This window comes from Silurus meridionalis, chromosome 16 (genome assembly GCF_014805685.1).
Source record: "Silurus meridionalis isolate SWU-2019-XX chromosome 16, ASM1480568v1, whole genome shotgun sequence".
Lineage (NCBI taxonomy): Eukaryota > Metazoa > Chordata > Actinopteri > Siluriformes > Siluridae > Silurus > Silurus meridionalis.
Window position 1 is genome coordinate 4,801,514 of NC_060899.1, and position 19,780 is coordinate 4,821,293.

General features: G+C 42.8%; 1 protein-coding gene across 2 annotated transcripts; it reads right to left on the reverse strand.

Annotated features, from left to right (window-relative positions):
* Positions 1-799: 799 nt before the first annotated feature.
* uhrf1bp1 (UHRF1 binding protein 1) lies at positions 800-19,391 on the reverse strand. 2 transcript variants are annotated; one of them, XM_046869641.1, is made up of 22 exons: positions 19,165-19,391; positions 15,847-16,009; positions 15,659-15,697; positions 14,738-14,829; positions 14,440-14,629; positions 12,967-13,107; positions 10,637-10,792; positions 10,225-10,405; positions 9,038-9,124; positions 8,708-8,878; positions 8,524-8,621; positions 7,064-7,205; positions 6,939-6,986; positions 5,518-5,711; positions 4,290-5,434; positions 3,834-3,988; positions 3,098-3,210; positions 2,872-3,019; positions 2,532-2,785; positions 2,301-2,409; positions 1,908-1,960; positions 800-1,761 (listed from the first exon to the last, which is right to left on the reverse strand). In XM_046869641.1, exons 1-22 carry the CDS (start codon positions 19,206-19,208, stop codon positions 1,651-1,653), a joined length of 3,834 nt encoding a protein of 1,277 aa, XP_046725597.1. In that variant the 5' UTR covers positions 19,209-19,391; the 3' UTR covers positions 800-1,650. The 2 variants fall into 2 exon arrangements, with proteins under 2 accessions (XP_046725597.1, XP_046725598.1); XM_046869642.1 differs by lacking the exon at positions 6,939-6,986.
* Between the last annotated feature and the right edge of the window lie 389 nt (positions 19,392-19,780).

Here is a 19,780-nt window from a genome sequence, read left to right on the forward strand (position 1 = left end):
AGGTGAATTCTGAAGGTGTTGATTAATTTTTTATTATAGCGGCTCGGACCGTAGTTGCCACTACAACATAAAGGTTGGTCCTAATACGGTTTATCGTTTCTATAGCAACAGCTTCCCTGACATTGTGCGACTGGTCATACGCCGGTCATTTCAAATGTAAAATCGTTGATATAACAGATAAAGTTTGTTATAAAGTGTTATTATAAGGATGGAGTCTACAGTGTCAGCACATTTGTTGGGTCAGAACGTGGGAAACGTCCCGGGTTCCAGTGACATGGCAAGCTGGAACCACAAAACGAACGGTTACAGCTACTACAGCAGCAACGTTGTACAACAGCAGGAGGTAACGGGTCTAACGGAGCAACAAGCGGGATGTTTACTTATAAACTACTGTGGTACAAGCGGAATCAAACACTTCAGGGTGTGCCGCTATAGGGGAACCATCTGATGCCATTCCTCCACCCTGTCATAGAACATGTCCTTATTCCTCACGTGTACACACACGGATATTAGGGCCTCTCAGGGATTACTTCCATAGAAATCCTCCTGTCATGTAATATTCCTCACGTATATACATAGATACGAGGCCACGTGACGTGTTCAATGAAAATAGTCCGTGACACGCCCCTCATATCCATGTATATACGTGAGGGAAATGGAATGGATTATTTCCTTGAACACACCTGTGTCACGTGCTATTCGTCACGAATGCATAGATATGAGGGTGTGGATTTCGGTGTACACAGAACCTCTGTCTCTGCCTTGCCAACCTATATAAAAGAAAAAGATTTACACGAAATCGGGAGTCTAGCACGCAATTTATATCGAAACCTGTCACATTTTCAGGTTTGTGCAAATTGTGTAAAAAAAAAAAAACCAACTAATAAAAATATCACTTCCAGTAACAAAATATACAAGAAAAAAAAATACAAATGAGACTACAGCATGCGTGAGAGGGTAATGAATGAGGGATACAGTCTCATCACACACTAACACTACAATCGTCTTGATGAAATAGCTAACATTCACGGCAATGTTTATTGTTCTAATCAGCGCTCAAACCCTCTGCACTGCGTTCAAGGAAATCCCTTGCAGTATGTGTGTGTGTCAAAAATGACGATTCTTATAAATTGTGTTCAAAGAATTGAGGAAAAGATTGTGGCTTAAATTCTTTTTTTTCAATTGGCACCTGCAATGAGCGTACGATGCGCTGAGTGTGTGTATATGTGTGTAAAATCATACACACAGCTAACAAAACACACATGCACCCATACGTACACACACGCGCACACACACAGTGCAGCTAAAATAAGGCCAAGGTCCCGAGCTCTGTTTTCAGCTCTCACACTCTGAACCCATGAACCCACACACACGTAATGACACGTCTCATTAGCAGCTAATACTAACGGTTCCACTACAAAATAGAAATAAAATATTAAATAAAAGTATAGATAAAACACTGTTTTGGTCACTACCTAAATACGAGGAAGGAAAGCTCTTCAGTACAGCAGGACGTCAGTACAGCAGGAAGAGGACACACTCGTTCCTTCCACACACACACACATATATATATATACACACACAGAAATCTTGTTCTTGGTGTCTGAACCGTAGCGTCTGACCTCTGTCCCTCCCGACAGCAGTGTGAGGTCATATCGTAAAGGACGGGTCGTATTTACGGATTTCCTGTAGGAGACGTTCTCGGTCTGAAAGGGCAGAGGAGAGGGCTGAGTGAACATCAGCAAGCTCCGCCCGCAGCGCCTGGATACGAGAACACGCACGCACGCACGCACACACACACACACACACACGCACACACACACACACAAATAAGAGACAAGGTCTATTTGGTCAAACAGTTCTCTGTGTGTGTGTGTGTGTGTGTGTGTGTGTGAGAGAGAGTATACCTTGTCATCTCCTTCAGGTCCACAGCAGGCTTTGTCTAATTGGCTGCCAGTGGCTTAAAGAGAAATTTAGAACAATGTGAATAAACCACACACACACACACACACACACACACACACACACAAAATCACTCGCTCACACTTTCACACACACTTACTCTCGCTTATCTCTCACACACACTGTCTCGTACACTTGTATAATAAATATCATTCTCAGATATACTCTCTCTCTTTCTCTTTCTCTCTCTCTCACATACACACAGTCGCTTTTAAATATACTCTCTCTCTCACACACTCACCCATACACTCTCTCTCTCACACACAGACTCTCTCTCTCTCTCTCTCTCTCTCTCTCTCACACAATCACTTGCTCACTCTCTCACACACTATACCCACGTCTGACTGTAAGTATGGCATCGTCTAGCCGCTCCAGAACTAAACCATCTAGAACAAAGGAGATAGGTACAGCCTGGGGAGCAGTGGGATACACACGGGGGCCGTCATCCTGTCACACACACACACACACACATTCTGTTAGTGTTGCCAAGTCCTCAATATCCTATTTTTAGTAAATCATGACTTTAATCTGTGAATTCATTACAAAGACATTAGCCCCCGTCCCCTCACCTTAAGCGTGATGCGGGTGTTGTGTATGCTGATTCTTATTGGCTGGCCTTCGGAGTTTAGCTCGTCCTCCATGAATGGGCCGAGTGTGTTTATTGTCGAGGTGAGCAGCTCTGCCTCGCAGCCATGCACACACACCTCTACGAATCCCGTGCTCTCCGCCGTGCAGCAGTGACGTCCCGCCCCTGGCCCCGCCTCCATCCTCAGACACACCACCGGGGCACGGGACACAGGGGACATGGGTAGAGAAAGAGCACCTTTAGAGAGGAGAGAAAAGACTGCTCTGGTACTGGGTTAGGGCAATGTCTCTCGCAGTGTCTCAGCGTACGCGAGTGTGTCTCACCGTGCGAGAGCGTCTGCAGATCCACCACTCGCTGGTTTCCCAGCTGCTTTGGTGTGACAGACCGAACCTCCATCGCCACCACTGCGTCCTGCCCCCGGAGCTCCATCAGAGAGCGGACAGCGCGCACAGAAACCAGAAGCACACACACCTGTCGTAATAAAGTCTGTTAGCTCCGCCCCCTCTCACAGGCAGTAAGTATATGTGTCTGTGTATGTGTGTGTCTCACCATATCCTGAGACATGTCCTCGGTGCTGTGAGACAGTGAGCTGCTCAGATCGGCTGATGATCCTCCGTCTGTCCTCACTGAGTGGACAGGGGTGCCGTTAGGACGAGCAGACTCTGAGACAGACAGAAGAACAGAGTAAGACACAGAGAAAGAGAGAGCAAGAGAGAGGGGGAGACAAAAAGACAGACAGAGAGAAAGGCAGAAGCATGCTCAGAGAGGGAGAACCAGAGAGGTGAAAAAACAGACAGACATGGAAAGAGAGAAAGAGAGAGAGACAGATGGACAAAAGAAAAAAAGGACAGATAGGCAGAAACATGCCCAGAGAGTGAGAGTAATGGACATGCAGGGAAAAAAAAGAGACATGAATAGAGAGGTAGTGTGAGATGTAGACAGAAAAAGACAGAGAGCCCAAAACACTGACAGACATGCAGAGAGACACATGAAAAAAGAGAGATGTAGATAGAAAAAGACAGAGAAACAAAACGATGGATAGATAGAAAGACAGACAGACCTGCAGAGAGACTCATGAAAAGAGAGAGATGTAAATAGAAAAAGACAGACAAACAAAAACACGTCTAGACAGAAAGACAGACAGCAGGCACCAGACAAGTCTGGAAGACTATAGAGACAAAGAGAAAAAAAGATGTAGCACGAGAGACAGAAAAAGAGGTGTCTTAGTGAATGATGTCAGAGATCTAGCAAGGCTGGTGACTGTCACACAGTGATGATGTCACACCCGAGTCTGTGAGGATGACAAAGTTCTCGCTGGTGTCACTGTCTAAGGAGAGGCCATCGTCAGCCACGCTGGTGTCCATGAGCATGCTGTCACAGGAACTCTGGGAAAGGGAGTGTTTGAGGGGTGGCAGACGCAGAGCAGAATCGTCTGGTTCCCTACACACACACACACACACACACACACACACACACACACACACACACACACACACACACACACACACTGCGTGACGGCGTTTCTGGATCATGTTAACGCACGGTTACATTTTTAATAACACTTACTTTTTGCATCCATCAAATTCAAAATGACCTTACTGTGTCCTTAAAATTATAAATGTTTTCAGTTTAAACATTTCGTATGTTTACTACGTTCTATTGCGAATAAATTGTGGGTTTATGAGATTTATTATCCACCAGCTGCACTCCTAGCTACAACCTTCCTCATCTCTCTGCTTACCTGCTCTGAGTGCTGAAGATTTTGCTCATGGCAGATCCCCGGCTCAGCATGCTGAACGCGTCTTTAGTGATGTTCAGCGCCCCCTTGGTGAGGTCCAGGGAAGCACTGAGAGCGTCTTTAGTCACGTCTTTGGTCACACTGAGCGCATTCGACAGCTCCCCCTCCAGGCTGACCATGGAGGTGCTGGGATTCTGCACTATCGCAGGAGACATTCGCAGAAAGGTCGTGACCTGCGACTCGCCTCCCTGCCCTCTCTCTTCGTCCAATCCCTCTTCGACAGCCTCGCGTGCCTCCTCTACAGACTCCACCCCCACTCCGTCACACTCTGCCTCATCCTGCTCTAGCGCTTTCTCCGTGCTTCCTACGATCCCGCTGTCCGGGCGCGTTGGCGAGAGATCCGAGTCCGTGAGGCTTTGTGTGTCCGTTTCCTCTGGCGCTTCTTCTTCTTCGTCCGTTTTCCCAACAAGCGGGGGAAGAAGTAAACCGATCTCCAGCACCTCCAAGTTGAGTGATACACACACCGTCGGAGGAGGGGGAGTTTCGGTCTTTGAGCTCGGAAAGCGATCGAGGTCGGAGGCTAACCTCGTGAGGTAATCCTTCATCCGGAGCAGAGCAACGTACTGATAATGACTGAGCCACATTCGGATCGGGGTGATGCTCTGAACCAGGAAGTGGACGGATGCTGACGGAGGGTCGTGATTGGATGTTTTTTCGGTGTACGTCGCTCCCTCCTGACTCAGGGACCTCGTTAAAGCTTGCGGGCGGCACATCCATACGCATGCAGCGAACGGCTCCATGAACGCCGGTGCTTTGCCTCCGTGCCGTGCACCCTCGAAACACCCCGCTGCTTGAGACAGGCTGAGACTCCATACATCCCGTGAACGTGGAAGTGAGAGCGAGGGATCGGACTTCAGGAACCCTGGAGGGAGAGGGTGCAAAGTGTTCCGGTCACGAGGAAAATCAGCGGCCGGCGAGGGCCGGAAAAACGCCTGAGCAGCGAAAGACGAGAACGTGGACTCGAGGTCGGCAAAAGACGAGTGAGGAGAGTGATGCGTGTTGCTCAGAAATGCCTGAGAGAGCGTGAAACACAGAGCATGTGGACGATCGGGGTGGTCCAAGATGGAGGAGTCGAGAGGAACGATCAGCTACGGAGAAATTGTTTTTAAAATAAATATGACAATCAGATGAAGCGAGTGCTTAAAGCGAAATATCTTGAAGCAAATCTTACCTTGAGCTGTGTGGCGTCCACTCGGACATCCACGTGTTCCTCGCTCTTGCTGCTGTCCTGCAGGTGATAAAAGGCTTTCACCTGCTCCAGAGTCGTCAGCAAGCCACGACAAAACACGTACATCCATAACACACTTGCGGCGTCGACACACAGCTGCAAACCGTTCAGCTGACCGTACAGATTAGAGCAGGGCACTGCAGAAAGACAGGACAGACAAAAACAGACAGAAAGTAAAGAGGAGGCGAGAGAGAGAGAGAGAGAGAGAGAGAGAGAGAGAGAGAGAGAGAGAGAGAGAGAGAGAGAGCCTTGTTAGCATGTTTATCATAGAGCTTGTAGTCAACTTTCTAACTATAGCGTATTAGCATGAAGGTTAACAATGTTATACATTGATTTTTAAAAAAGATATCATTATTAGTAGATGAGCAACTTTTATTATTTAGAAAGTGACCAATATTTGATATGTAGATCGATTTCTCCTTGCTAAACTCTTCCTCACAGCACCGCTGTGCGAATAGACGTGTCACAGCACTACAGAGACTGAGGCGTGTCCTGAGAGTCACATAGACTACAGATTAACATGGCAGAGGTAGAGCTGTGTTTTCCTGAAGACATACCAGGAAAAGAACATCTGGTTTGATTTTATCTTTTTTTTTTTTTGCACTACAAAGGCCTGTTTGTGAAAGGGCCATGCGTTAAAAGCGGCAATTCAAGAAAGTAAATGGATGATTTGCTGTCTGTCTGAACCAAAAGATATAAGAGAGACCGATATGGTACAGATTGAATTGCATAGTATAAAATTTGTCTCACTGCAACGTGTTGCATTAAATCGAAATAAGATCGCACCGCATTGTAATAGAGGCGAATCGTATCGCGTCGCATCGGTAGCTGCTTCATATGCGTCTTTAATGTATCTTTAATGTGAAAGTTGAAGTCGTTCACAGCTGGGGTGAATTGATGTATGCGTGTCGACCGCCATTGCCTGTACACGCATACACACATGCACGAGACCTGTTCGGTTAGATATTATGGTTTGAGTCATAATATAAAATTATTTGAAAGTAAAAAAAAAAATAAATAAAATAAAAAAAAATGAAAAAAGATATTTGACATTAAAGTGTTGTGAAGTTAAAGCAAAAGTATCCCCAAAAAAACATCAGTAAAGAAAAGAAAAAGTGTAGTCTGAAATATGATGTGTGTACTTTTGCCATCTCTGGCAAAGGATCCTACACAATTGTGTGACTTGAGGATGAACCACAGATGCCTGGAGAAGTCAGGTGTCCCAATACTTTTGTCCATATAGTGTGGATTGAGGAGGCCCTGATATCTCTATGGGAAGAGTCCTGTTCTTGTTATGTTTGTAGTAAACTAAAAACTAACCTGTAGTGACCTTTATAACGTACATGAAGTTAGAGTGTACTCACAATGACTTCCTGTTCCTGGGGGAGGGATTCTGTTTCTCAATCCTGTATCTGAATCAGTATATACAAATTAAAATAAAATAATAATAAAATAAACAAACGCAAGTGCAGTGAAATAAAAGAGGTACCGGGTCCTGCAGCGCTGTGAGGGAAGTAGTACTCGGTAAACTGCAGGTGGATCGCAGGTGTGTTCTCCGCCATGTTCAGCACTTTGCGATTACATGATAAAAGCGACTGGGTTTTCTTGCTGTGACGCCCCCTGATGGACACCTGAGACAACAAAGAGGCAGAAAACACTGAGAAATAAGAGCTGAGGGACAACACAGGGATAAATAGAGGACGTCTGTGTGTGTGTGTGTGTGTGTGTGTGTGTGTGTGTGTGTGTGTGTGTGTGTGTGTGTCTAGTAGCAGTGAGTCACAGATATATCTGAGGTTCCGCGTTTAGTTCTTCTAAACTTCCTGACATGTAAGAGAGAGAAAAAGAGACAGAGAGAGGGAAGGGAAGAAAAAGAGGAAAAGAGATAGAGAAAGTATCTCTTTTCCTCTTTCAGGAAGTTCAGAAGAAGTTCAGAAGAACTAAATTAGGTAGGAGTGAAAGATAAAGAGAGAAAGGAAAATAATAAAGGTTAAGAAAGAGAGGGGAAGAGTTAGCATAGGAAACAAGAGAGTGAGGGGGAGAGAGAAATAAAGAGAGAAAGAGTAAGAAAGGGCAAGAGAGATAAATATTAAGAAAAGGGAGATATAGAAGAGAAAGAGAGAGCCAGAGAGAAAAGAAATGAAGAGATGGGAGAGAAGGAAAAGAAAAGAAATAAAAAGAGATAGTGAGAGAGAAATAAAAGAAAAGAAAGAAAGAAAGAAAGAAAGAAAGAAAGAAAGAAAGAAAGAGATAAAAAGAAAAAAAAAGGCAGAGGGAAAAGTAGAAACAAGAAGTAAGAAAGAAAGAACAAGAGAGACTAAAAGAAAAAGACTAAGTAAAAGATAAAGAGAGTGACGAAGAGAGAGAGAGAGAGGTAGGTAGGCAGAAAAACAGAAAAAGCCCCACATGTTCAGTAGTAATCCCTCACTCATTTTGTTTCTCTTCCTACTTCTCTCTTCTGAATGTTCCCTCTATCTTTTCTGTGATTACAAACTCTTTCACTTCTCTGTTCTGTTTGTCATACTGACTCACTCAGTCACCAGAGGAGAGAAGGGTGGAGAGAAACTTCTACACACAGACAGGTGGAAAACGAGTATTTTTTTTATTTTATTTTAAACAAAAGATCAAAAAGTTAAACAATTTGCAAAATATTTCGCAGCCTTCTTTGCTCGTAATTACCAGGGAAGCCAATATAAACAAAGGGCACTGTGGGTAAAGCAACAGACAGAAACGAACGGACACGAGACAGTCCCATGCTTTCGAGATTGGAATTACAATCAGATATTAGTCTATTGCTGAACGATAAAGGGGCGGAGCTAAAAAGAAACCCGAAACCCCCAGTGGAAAAGTGTCTCATCGTCCCCCTGGAACGTTTAATTATTTCTTACCATTTCTAAATGAAACCTATGACTGTGTGTGAGTGTGTTTGTGTGTGTGTGAATTGACAGAAACCTGACGGATGTCCAGATCGTCCACTCGGATCACCATGCAGCTGGAGCGGAGGTTCTTCAAAGCCGAACTGTCATCAGGGTTTGGAACGGACTCATCTCCTTACATAAAACAATCGGCATCCTTTCATCAGTTCACAAAAACCTCCACACTCATACTTCTGTGAAACATTTCTGCTTTTTCTCACTGTGCATTTTTCGACCCGGAGACTGTGCGTTAGGATCACGAGGTTCGGATGGAGGTTGGGGAAATCCTGAGCTCTCCAGTTTCTTCTGAAAATCCTGTAGCAGTTTGGATGCCCATTGAGTGCGAGAGTCCAGAGCGCTACAGTGACGCTCCCAATGTCGACAGCCATCACCTGTACACGCATACACACAAGCACGAGACCTGTTCGGTTAGATATTATGGTTTATAGTATAAAATTATTTTAAAACATTTAAGACTATTAGGCTGAAATAAATGTAATAGAAAATATATTAATAAATTAATAGGTGAGGCTGAAAAGGTATCCACTTACCTGGTCTGTGGAAGGGGTAATAATCAAAACCCAGTTTACGGAAGGTCAGCTGCATTGCACCCTGGGAGCCTGGAATAGGGGGTTCACCTAAAAAATAATGGTCAAATATTGAGACATCGCCTATTAAACCTGGTCACTTAATGGACCCAAGCAAATAACTTTTATGCCGTTTGGACTAGGACAAAATGTCTCTGATTACAAGCAGGTAATTAGAGCAGGTGGGTTCAGGTGAAGAAATCAGCACTAGTTATTAGTCTCCGTAAGTGTACGATTGGACGAATAAAAAGGTGTAGTCAAAACTCAAAACTGTACTCAGGTTAGGTAATCAGGACAGCCAGGTGTGTTGTGGTGAGGTACATGTGGCCACACATATTGGAGTGAGGTAAATAAAGCCAGTTAAATAAATGCAAGTGTGTTGGTGTGATGTAAGGCCAGATGTGCTGGAGTGAGGTAAAATAAGCCATGTTTGTAGGAGGGAGTTAAATAAGGTCAGGTATGTTGGGAGTGAAGTAAATAAGGTCGGATGTGTTGGATTGAGGTAAATAAGTCAGGTGTATTTGAGTGAGGTAAATGAGGCTAGGTGTGTTGGAGTGAGGTAAATTTAAAGCCAGATGTGTTGGTGTGGTGTAAGATAAGTAAGGCCAAGATGTGTTGAAGTGAGACCGGGTGTGTTGGAGTGAGGTAAATATAACGCTATTAGTAATTGAGGTAAACATAAACCCAGGTGTGTTGGAATGAGGTAAATGTGGCCAGGTGTGTTGGAGTGAGGTAAGTAAGCAGGTGTTTTGGAGTGAGGTAAAAAGGACAGATGTGTCTGGGTGAGGTAAATGTGGCCAGGTATGTTGGAGTGAGGTAAGTAAGCAGGTGTCTTGGAGTGAGGTAAAAAGGACAGATGTGTCCGGGTGAGGTAAATGTGGACAGGTATGTTGGAGTGAGGTGAATGTGGCCAAGTGTGTTAAAGTGAGGTAAATAAGCAGGTTTCTTGGAGTGAGGTAAAGAGGACAGATGTGTCTGGGTGATGTAAATGTGGCCAGGTATGTTGGAGTGAGGTAAATGTGGCCAGGTATGTTGGAGTGAGGTAAATGTGGCCAGGTATGTTGGAGTGAGGAAAATAGGACAGATGTGTCTGGAGAAGGTAAATGTGGCCAGGTGTGAGGAACCGAGGTAAGAGTGATGAGGTAACTGACCTGTTTCTGATAAGGAGCTGTCGTTGCAGATGTGCAGATCCAGGCGAGAAATAAACGTGTGATATGATGACTCCTTCACATCATACTGATCAAAATACTGTGCCAACGTGTTGGGAGTTGCCAAGGAAACCGGGTGCGGCTCTGGCCATGGGGGGCGGGGCCCAGGAGAGCTAGGGACAGTCTGAAGCGAAAAATATAGGACATTTTTTTATCTTTGAAAAAATGTGCCCTTTTTAAGCGAACAAACTATTCTTAAGCCAAGGTTGCTGATAGAACTCTTCTCTGATGCCAGAAGTAAATACACCCTAATTTAAAAAAATCAGCAGGTATTCAAAACATTGTAATGGTGTTTTCACATATATTTATTCAAATGAAGAACCAAATCAGCAACCGTGTGTGTGTGTGTGTTTACCTCCATGCTCTTCCTCTGCTGTGCAGATTTCTCCATGGCCTCACTCAGAGATTTAGCGTAATGGATGACGGCTTTAAGCTGAGAGTCGGTCAGAACCCACAGCAGGTCATCCAGGATGAAGAGCAGTTTTGACGCTAGAACATTACAGTCCTTCACCTGTCAGCAGATACATGCACCAATAACAGGTTTATAATGTCTATCCCCAGATGTTTTCTAATGACCTGAAGCCACACTTGTGATAGAAAGAAAACACTGCAAAATTGCAGGTCAGCCTATAACAGGGAACTTGCAGAATAATCTTGATTAAATCATGTCTACAGTTGTGTTCAAAATTATTCAACCCCCAATGCTGTAAATGGTTTTAGGGAATTTAGTGTACATTTGTAATTGTATTCAGAATGAAATCCTACAAGGACTTCTTAAAGAACCATATGCAACTAAAATGACATCAATTAGTTTTGTAATACAGTAGTAAATGTTTCTTTTGTGAATTCTTCATTTACATAATTATTCAACCCCTTAAAGACTACCACTCTGAAGAACAGAGGTTCAATGAAGTGTTTTCAATCAGGTATTGAAAACACCTGTGGATATCAGGGAGCAGCAATAAAGCCTAATAAGCACCAATTAGGCAGATTTAAAATGACTGTGATACTCAGCTCCTTCTAGACATTTACTGGTGTGGTTACAAACATGGTGAGGTCAAGAGAATGGTCCAGGAAGACAAGAGAACAGGTGATTACTCTTCACAGGAAGGGCAATGGCTATAAGAAGATTGCAAAGATGTTAAACATACCAAGAGACACCATAGGAAGCATCATTCGCAAATTCAAGGCAAAGGGCACTGTTGAAACGCTACCTGGTCGTGGCAGAAAGAAGATGCTGACTTCGACTGCTGTGCGCTACCTGAAGCGTAGAGTGGAGAAAAGTCCCGTGTGACTGCTGAGGAACTGAGAAAAGATTTGTCAGATGTGGGTACTGAAGTTTCTGCTCAGACAATACGGCGCACCCTGCGTAATGAAGGCCTCCATGCCAGAACTCCCAGGCGCACCCCCTTGCTGTCCCCAAAGAATAAGAAGAGTCGACTGCAGTATGCCAAAAGTCATGTGGACAAACCACAGAAGTTTTGGGATAGTGTTCTGTGGACTGATGAAACAAAATTAGAACTGTTTGGGCCCATGGATCAACGCTATGTTTGGAGGAGGAAGAACAAGGCCTATGAAGAAAAGAACACCTTGCCTACTGTGAAGCATGGCGGGGGGTCAATCATGCTTTGGGGCTGTTTTGCTTCTGCAGGTACTGGGAAGCTTCAGCGTGTGCAAGGTACCATGAATTCTCTTCAGTACCAGGAGATATTGGATGACAATGTGATGCAGTCCGTCACAAACCTGAGGCTTGGAAGGCGTTGGACCTTTCAACAGGACAATGATCCCAAGCATACCTCCAAGTCCACTAGAGCATGGTTGCAGATTAAAGGCTGGAACATTTTGAAGTGGCCATCGCAGTCACCAGACTTAAATCCGATTGAGAACCTCTGGTGGGACTTAAAGAAAGCAGTTGCAGTGCGCAAGCCTAAGAATGTGACTGAACTGGAGGCTTTTGCCCATGATGAATGGGCGAAGATACCCGTAGATCGCTGCAAGACACTTGTGTCAAGCTATGCTTCACATTTAAAAGCTGTTATTACTGTAAAAGGATGTTGTACTAAGTACTAAGATTGAATGTCACTTGGGGGTTGAATAAAACTCAATGATGTGAGCTCAGAAAAGACATTTGTGGTTATTTCATTATAAATGTTATGTTATATTTGTCTGACCTACACGTGCCTCTTTGATTTAATTGTAAGCAGGATGACTGAATGATCATAATCAATGTCAAACCGACCAAAACAATCAATTTCAGTGGGGGTTGAATAATTTTGAACACAACTGTACACTGCACATTCAACAATCATTATGCACACAGCAGACTTATTGCAAAGTTTAGTGAGGCCACGCCCCCTACACGCACTGTGCATTCCTCTAGAACATAACACACATCATTTCTTAAATACTGCACACAAAATAATGTAAAACAATGTCCATCTTGGTGAATACTGTGCAAACAAAATTAAACTGTCATCTGTATATGTTCGCATGCATGTCAGCTTATGACCAAACAAATGTTTATATTTATGCTTGTATTGGAATGTTTCCAAAATTCCCCACATGAAGTTCCCATAGAAAGTTTCTGGAAATTTACTGGAAATTTTCCGCCCTTTTCCAACCCTATTCAGGACAAATGACTATTTAAAGTTGTATTGTTATTATTAGCATCGCTTGATATATTACCCTGCGTTTAAGGGCGATCCGGATGCGCCCCTGGTTGGTGATAAGGCGTATGGGTGTGGTCCCTAAATCCTGTTCCTCGCTTTCTATAGCGTCTGCTTCGATGCGCAAACTCTGCCAGTTGATTTCTTTAAAAGTCAGCACCTGCAAAACACACACAAACACACACACACACACACACACACACACACACACACACACACACACACACACACACACACAAAGTTAGTTTCTAGTTAGATGTTTTTGCTGTTAGCAAACTCAACACTTTTGATTCCGTGAGTTTAAAATGACCTAGAAAGATCTAAAAAAAAATAAAAGTAAAAAATTATGTCATAGCACGTGCCAAAACAGCATTCTGGCCACTGGATTGGTGCCTGATGCCATGAAATGGACTTTTAACAATATACACTTTATGGACAAAAGTTTGTAGACACCTGAGTGTGAACATCCTATTCCACATTTAATGTCTATTCTCTGTTATAATAACCCCCACACTTCTGGGAAGATGTTCCACTAGATTTTGGAGTGTGCTTGTGGACATTTGCGTTTATGTGCCATGATGGTGTTAGTAGTCAGATACTGATGTTGAGAATCAGAGATCAAACAGTAGGCCACTCAAGATCTTCCACTTAAACCCATGCAAACCATATCCTCATTGATATAGCTCCAGGTGTGCCACCTCATGAAGTTAGAAGATGCAGACCCGGCTTGAATCAGGAAGCATCCAGAGGGCTCTAGTTATAAAGACCTTCAAAAAGAAGATGACTTCGTGAGGATCCTTAGACATCTAGATATGTACCAGTGCCAGTTGGATCTCACTTCATGAAGATTTCAGACTTTGGATTTTTGAGTATAAACAACCTTTTATTCAATACTCCAAAAAAACCTAAATTCTACATATGCTGTTTCTCCATTATTGAACATTTAAAGGCTTGGGCATGGAGGAGTTGGTGTTCAATCTAAAATGATCTCAGATGTTGAGCTAATTTATGAGTTACTCAGGAGCTCCTGTTTCCACAACTCCAACTGACTGTATAAGACATCATATATTACTCATAATCACATGATATTACTCACTCGCCAGCGTTTGAAATACTTGAATGATTTATAATCACAATGTTGGAGTCACCCAAATGAGGAGGGGTTTCCCTTTTGATTCTGGTTCCTCTCAAGGTTTCTTCCTCATACTATCTAAGGGAGATTTTCCTCACCACATTCGGGAATAAATACATACAAAGTTGAATATAAGTGAATTTTGTTCTATAATTTGTACATTCTGTAAACCTGCTTTCAAACAATGTAGATTGTAAAAACACTAGAAATAAAATTGATTTGAATTGAATTCTATTGTGTCCCACCAACTTTGTGGTAACAGTTTGGGAAAAAAAAAACATACGGCTGGAAAAGTTTGGTGTCCCAATACTTTCGTCTCTCGATGTGTTATTTGTGTGTGTGTGTGTGTGTGTGTGTTACCTCTCCTCTTTTAGGGTGTGTGATTCGTGTGTATCTGAGGTCACTCTTCTGCCATTTGGGGTTCAGACTGAAGCCCTGAAGTTGCCAGAGCTCAAAAGAGGCGTGAAACGCTCTGGACTTCACTTTAATCACGATGGAGTTGATGATGACTGACATGCCTTCCACAACCTTCTCTGCAAAGCCGTACTCACTACACACACACACAAAACATCTCCAGTGAGTTCAGTTCTTTAATATGACCGTTTATTAAAAAAAAAAAAGAAGAGGAAAAAACGAAAGAAAACTGTCCATCTCTGACCTTTGACCTGCAGTGATGGCGATGGGCGACGGGCCGTTTGGAGGGCGGGGCTCTTCGCATGTCATCATCTCTACTTCCACCTTGTCGAGAAACTATGACAAGAGAAAGACGAAAAAGAGGAAATGATACATTATGCAAAAAGGTGGAAACCACCTTTTTTTTTTCATGGAAACTTTACGTAAACGTATCACAAATTTGTGGAAATTTATTGGAATTCATTAGAAATGTGGGAAAATTTATATGAAGTGTATCATATACAAACATAAATATAAAAATTTTATTTGGTCAAAAACTGACCCGTGCAAAACTAATACAGATTAAAAAAAATTACATTTTTGACTTTGATTTAATTGTTTGTATAATTTTCTTGCACAATCGCTTACACACAGCACAAGGAAGTTTTTTAAGGATAAATGTATGTAATATTCATGTATTTTATGTAGATACTTACCAAGACGGCCATTGATTTACATTATTTTGTGTGCAGGATTGAAGAAATGATGTGTGTTATGTTCTAGAAGAATGAACAGTGCATGTAGGGGGCGTGGCCTCAGTAACCCTGCAGTAAGTCTGCTGTGTGCATGTGATTGATAAATGTGCAGGATAGAAATTAATCTAAATTGCGTTAAAGCTGGTTGCTTTAACCGAGATTATCCTGCAAGATTTTGAAGCTCCCAGTTTATTCCCATATATTCCCATTAATTCCTGTGGAAATTTCGAAAATATCTGGAATTTTGCAAACCTAGTTATACAGGCGTCTGTCTAACCATCAGCCTGTTTACAGAAACAGGGACTAAAAAAAGTCCACAATCGAACACACAAAGTGAGGGATGATCATGAGAGAGAGAAAATGAGGAATGATAGACGGGGGGGTTTGAAGTAGGAAAAATACAAATGAGAATACAATAGGGGGATTCCCACCAGGCATATGGGGCTCGTCTTTAATTTCGTCCACTGGATCTGGAGAAGAAAGAGTGACGGAGAGAAAGAGAGAGAGAGAGAGAGAGAGAGAGAGAGAGAGAGAGAGAGAGAGAGAGAAGTGTGTTAGTGTAAAAAGTTCCCTTGTCACAAAAACAAACAGCACATGGAATTTTTTTATCCCGTCTCACTCTGATGGCGGCTTTGTTGCAGTAGACGCGACTGATGGAGAGCCACGTGGGAAGATCTAACATGTTCTGCAGAACCTCCTCGTCCAGCTCCAGGTTGGAAAGCTGACCTTCTCCCTTCAGCGTGCTCAGGTTGATCTTATCGGGAGACAGGTTCTTTGTAAACCTGCGGAAAAAGGAATTCCTTTTAATATTGCAACCTACAGGCACATATTACATATGATGCAAAGAATGAATGCGAGGAATGAAATAAGAAGGAAGGGAGAAAAGAAGTAAAGAAAGAAAGAATAGGGAGGAAATTAGGGAGGTAAAAAAAAGAAGAAAAGCAGAAAGGGAGGATAGAAAGAGGAAGAAGAGAGAGTAAAAGAGGGAGAGAGATGAAGGATGTGAAACAGAAGGAGCCATCGTTGAAGTAAGTAGAAAGGAAACAAATGACAGAAAGAAAAAAAACAAAGAAAGGATGGAAGGACAAAAAAACAAAAACAAAGGAAGGACGATAGAACTGAAGGGTTGGAATAATATCGCTCGATCTCTGTGTCAGTTCTCACGGGAGTGTCAGTTTTTCTGCTAACGCTACAAACACGGACATTCAGTAAATGAGATGGAGCCTTGGTGACAGAAAGACCAGACACACCTCTTCTGCATCACTCGTTTTCTTTTTGCATTCGTTTTTTTTTTTAATATAAAATAATAAAATCTGACCACCAGAGTGTTTGGGGCTGGACTGAGTCTCATCACCACTACAAATTAGTCTCTCACCGCCTTCCTCTCAAAATAGCCGACCTCTGTTACAGTTGGACAGAAGTTAAGACTCTCACTATCATCTCACACACACACACACACTGTTGACATGTTGGTGCAGGAGGAAAATGCTGATCACCGACCAAGTAACTTATAGCTTGTTATAGCAGCGATAAACGTCCAGCCTATCGCTTTCTTCTCTTTTTCTTCTCGTAAACCCTATTCTCTTTCTCTTTTTTTTGTCACCACTCTCATCTTTTCTTTCTTTGCCAAGCCTCTTGTTTTTCTTTTTCTGACCAGTCTCTTGTTTTTTCTCTTTAATTCTCCTGTCTGTCGATTTTTCTGCTTTTCTCGCAGCATCTAATTTTTTCTCACCAGCCTAATTTCTTCTTATTTCACTCGAGTCTCTCAGTTTTCTCTTTTCCTCAAAGGTCTCTTAACTTTTCTATTTTTCCCTCGACCCTCTTGTTTTTTTTTTTCTCAGTAGTATCAATTTTTTTTTTAACTCTTTCACAACATTCACTCAATTTTTCTTTCTTGTGTTTTTTTTTGGGGTTTTTTTAGTATCTCATTTTCTTTTTCTACCCAGCCTTTAGATTTTTCTCAGTTTTTTCATTTTCTCGTTTTATCTCTTTTCCTCACCACTCTCAATTTTTCTTTCTCTGTCTTTTTTTTTATTATTTCTCTCACTAGTATCTCGTTTGTCTTTTTTCTATTCAGCCTCTAATTTTTTTTCCTCCAGCTTCTACTCTTTTTTCTTGTTTCTCTTGAGCCTTATGTTTTTTCTTTTTCTCATTAGCTTTTTGTTCCTTTTCTCTCGTTCTCACCAGCCTCTATTTCTTTCTCCGCCTCACTTTTTGATTCTTGAATGCAATCGTACAAAAAAAAAGCACCATCATGCTGACTGTGTTACAAAAACAAAAACCAAACAAAAAAAAACCCTGACACCAGAGTCTCCTTTCTGAATACTTGAGTAGACATGTCCTTCAAGAAAAACAAGAACCATCCCCTCTTCATCCTCGTCTTTATTACTCGATCACATACGGAGCGCTGATTGAGCTGGAAGCCGTGTGTCATGTGCTGATCATTTCGCCTCATGCTCAGCGTGTGTCTCAGTAAACAGACACTCAGTGGGTGTAAAAGCACATGCTGTGGTGTTTAATAGCACCCAGTTTTCTGCCAACGACCGAATCTGCACCTCCTCAGTCTGTTCCTGCGTCTGTATCCGAGATCCTGCGGCGTCGCTCAGTGACCGCGCTAACGACAGTGTAAACTAACGCTTCCATCTATTTATACTAAAATCAGGAAAGTCAGGATTTTCAGAGGTTCTGGCGCCCTAACTGTGCAAACGCTGTAATTCGGATACAGTCCATGGTTTGTAGACACCTCACCCCAGTGCTTTTTTAAAATCCCATTTCATATTTAGTGCCCATTATAATAACCTCCACTCTTCCAGGACGATGTTTCATTCAGTTTTGTGGAGATTGGCAGAGATTCATTGAGACACAAAGGTGTTAGTAAAGTCAGGTACTGATGTAGGTGTGGTGAGGAGGCCTGGGGTTCAGTAAACGTTCACATTCATCCCAAAAGTTGTTCAGTAGTGTTGAGGTCGAACCCTATAGCGGGAGATGTTGGAAAACGCTACCTCATCCAAAGACATCTGATACAGTTGTGTACCTTCAAGTTTGTAGTAACAGTCTGGTAATAGACCACACACAGCTGGAAAAGTGAGGTGTCCCAAAACTTTTGTCCACACGACGCATAGCAGTCGAGATGCAGATGATTGAAGTTGGTATAACCATGAAGCTTTGTGGGGGGAGGTGCCACAATCAGAAGGTAGTTGCTGGTAATGGCATTGTGGGTAATTTAGATTTCTTTAACTAAACAACATATACAAATAAGTTACCATGGCAACCAGTAGTGGGAACGCCTGATAAAAACTTTATAGTCGTTCCATGTTTAGAGAGATTGTCTACACATAAAGTCACCAAAGAAAACAGTGTCATGTCACCAGATGATGTCTGTCTATCTATCTATCTATCTATCTATCTATCTATCTATCTATCTATCTATCTATCTATCTAGTTACAGAGTCTCACTGTAAAAATAAAGATCTATCCATCCATCCATCCATCCATCCATCCATATGGTGCAGTCCCTGATCTCTGAATGTGTAGAAGCTTAAGGGGAGATTCCCGCTGTTACGTCAGAGGGAGGAAACCCCCAACCTTTTTATGGCCCTGCAGAAATGCATCATCAACTACACACTGAAGAGCAGAATCAGGGAAGAAATTCTCGAGAAGAATAAAGACATGCAGTGGGTTTCAGAGGAGACTTTCTCCTTTAATTCCTTTATAAATCTGAGCGATCTGAATAATGTTCAAGTTCACATGAAAGACACCGAGAGTGTGAGAGAACCATTGAAGCAAATCAAACCCTGTGTCAATAAAGGAGAAAACCCTCAGAAAGAGCAGGAAAGAGGTGTGTAAGGACGTGGACATGCTGATCAGATGATGGAACAGACTTCCTCGTCCCCCGGTATAAACCCCAAACTGAGCCGCAGCCTGGCCATGCTCTTACCTGGATAGATGCTTCAGGATTTGTTTTTTGATAATCCCAGCCATTTTTGCTTTCTTCTCTGCACTGAGGTCCGCGTCCGGGATCAAGAGCACACCGTCCACATGCGCACTACCTCGCCCCTGGAACTCGCCTATCCAAGCGGACCGGCCAGGCCAGGCTCCGGGGCCAGCATCTCCAGTACAGCTTAGCGGTGTGCCACCGAAATCCGTCAGCACAACACAAGTGTGTACCCGGAACGGCTGTAAAACCGCGCATGCGCTTAGAAGTCGTTCTAACGGTCTCTTCTCCTACCTCTTCTTCTTCTTCTTCTTCTTCTTCTTCTTCTTCTTCTTCTAATTAATATTATTATTGAATTCCAAATACAAAATCTGAAAAAATAGAGGTTTATATAGAATCTACACAAAGCACTAACACATTTGTTGTTTATTCTATCTATCTATCAGTCTGTCTGTCTGTCTCTGTCTTTCCTTGCATCTACCCATCTGTCTTTTTGTCTGTCTGTTTGTGTCAGAATCAGATTGATCAGAAGCAGGTTTGCCTGAACATCAGGGGTTAGATTGGATTTTGGAGGAACCTGGGCGCTGCTTCTGCAATGACACACACTTACACACGTGAT

Coding starts and splice junctions, on each gene's coding strand:
- uhrf1bp1 (XM_046869641.1), bottom strand. CDS start 19,208: ATGGCTGGGATTATCAAAAAACAAATCCTGAAGCATCTATCCAG. Junction 9,125..10,224: donor CAGCTCCTTATCAGAAACAG/GTCAGTTACCTC, acceptor ATTATTTTTTAG/GTGAACCCCCTATTCCAGGC. Junction 5,435..5,517: donor TGGACGCCACACAGCTCAAG/GTAAGATTTGCT, acceptor ATTTCTCCGTAG/CTGATCGTTCCTCTCGACTC.